Raw genomic sequence first — 1,948 nt, forward strand, 5'->3', positions numbered from 1 at the left:
GTACTCCGGTTTCCTCCCACATTCCAAAAACATGCTAGGTTAATTGGCGACTCCAAATTGTCCATAGGTATGAATGTGAGTGTGAATGGTTGTTTGTCTATATGTGCCCTGTGATTGGCTGGCAACCAGTCCGGGGTGTACCCCGCCTCTTGCCCAAAAGCAGCTAGGATAGGCTCCAGCACCCCCGCCACCCTCGTGAGGATAAGCGGTAGAAAATGAATGAATGAATTTTAAACACTTTATGCGCAGTTGACTGTGTAGTATTCTGCTGACAAGCTAACAATAGCAACACAGAGACCATTAAACAGTAAGTAGACATTCAATACTAACCAGGTTTCCACAGTAGGATGCTATCTAACAGGAGCTCATTTCATTAAGAGTAAAAAAAAAAATACAATGCATTCCATAGTCTTGAGTGCACTATAATGTGAGCTGCTTCATTTACACATTGTATGGAGGTACAAATTTCTCTCATTTATCATTCATTTTCTGCCAGCTTCAAATTAACACTAACACTTTCGGGAAACTGATTATAGTAGAGCAGGGGGTTCCTACCTGAGGTAACGCAGCGGTTCTATGGTTTCAGCCTCTGCCTCGGCTGAGCTGTGGTTCATCTTGTCCATCTGTTGTCACTCGGGAGGTCAAAGATGAGAAAGAATGGAGGCGCGCCCCTACAGAAAAAAAGAACACCCCCTGACGTTCAGCCTGTCTTTAGATGCTTTGAGGGTGCTGGTCGCTCTCCACTGGGCTAAGATAGAAGCACTGTGCTATCAGCAGCACTCACAACGAGAGACGGCCAATTAAGAATCAGGAGAGGGGGATACTCGCCGGCTGATTGGCTCGGGCGGCCGCCACCATTAGAGCATCCTAGGAGCAAAGACACCCCCTTCTGCCTCAAATTCACACACATTTGTGCAGCCAAAGCATCCCTTGATGTGGAATCTAGAGCAGGCGTCACAACAGGGAGGACTTGGCTGCAAACATTTCACATGAGGGGGATACATTTAGAAGTAAACGAGGGCGTACATATATTCTCCCATCAAACGTTAAGAGCAGAAGTGGCACTTTGATGTGTGGAGAGTAACCATATGGATTTAGGCCAACATTAAAGGAAAATAAAAAGTACATTAAAAATGTAAGTCACATGCACATGCAGGATGTGGAATACCTGCCAAGAATTGAAGGCCATAAGTGTCTTTCAAACATCATAAACAACTATTAAAGTCCTCCCTAAAGTTTGGACACTTTAAAAAGCTTTTTAAAAAATAACAAGAAAATTAAACAATAAAAAAGCATCTGTACAGCGACATCAAACAGGTGCAAATGCAACATATTGGTTTATTCTGCCATCTAGTGGTAAAAAGAAAATTACACAGCCATTGTAAAGTAATGCTTAATCATCTTTATACCCCAGCATTGACTGTCACACAGCCTAAACTTGGCAGGAGCTGAATGTGCTGCCTTTATGGTTAGTTGGGGTGGAGACACAAAGTGAGCGCAATAAATCATTTATTTGAGCTTGTGACACAACCCTAAACCACAACTTGAATAATACAGCGTAGTGGACACATTGTTGTGCTCCTTGGAAACAGTGTCTGTAAGTAATGTGCAATTATAATTAGACTTATGTAGTGGGACAGCAATGTTCAATTAAAGACACTACTATGTCCAGCTTGGAGGCTGTAGCTGCTCTGCTTAAAGTAGCATCTCTAACATTCCAAGATTTACCTTTTGTCATGTATAGAGCTCTGCACAATAAACCGCAATATATAAGCAGTACAGGGGTTCCAAAATTGAGAACCGTTGTCAGGGTCCAAATAAGTACAAATCTCCAAATTAAATACAAAGTAACATTGTGGACTCGGTTCTCAGACACTTTCATAATTTCATCACACATCTTCATTGTTAATTCATTCATTGCAATTAAATGACAACAAAGCAGCCAAGG

The 1,948-nt window shown here is 42.0% G+C and overlaps 1 protein-coding gene across 1 annotated transcript in view; it reads right to left on the minus strand.

Annotated features, from left to right (window-relative positions):
• Positions 1-888, minus strand: part of yjefn3 (YjeF N-terminal domain containing 3) — a 39,428-nt gene extending 38,540 nt beyond the window's left edge. The window contains exon 1 of the mRNA XM_058073220.2: positions 556-888. Coding sequence (XP_057929203.2) covers positions 556-623 — 68 coding nt within the window. The 5' untranslated portion in view covers positions 624-888. The remainder of the gene's footprint in view (positions 1-555) is intronic.
• Positions 889-1,948: the final 1,060 nt, after the last annotated feature.

This window comes from Doryrhamphus excisus, linkage group LG4, assembly GCF_037039965.1.
Source record: "Doryrhamphus excisus strain RoL-2023G ecotype Guam linkage group LG4, RoL_Dexc_Guam_v1.1, whole genome shotgun sequence".
In the NCBI taxonomy this organism is placed as follows: Eukaryota; Metazoa; Chordata; class Actinopteri; order Syngnathiformes; family Syngnathidae; genus Doryrhamphus; species Doryrhamphus excisus.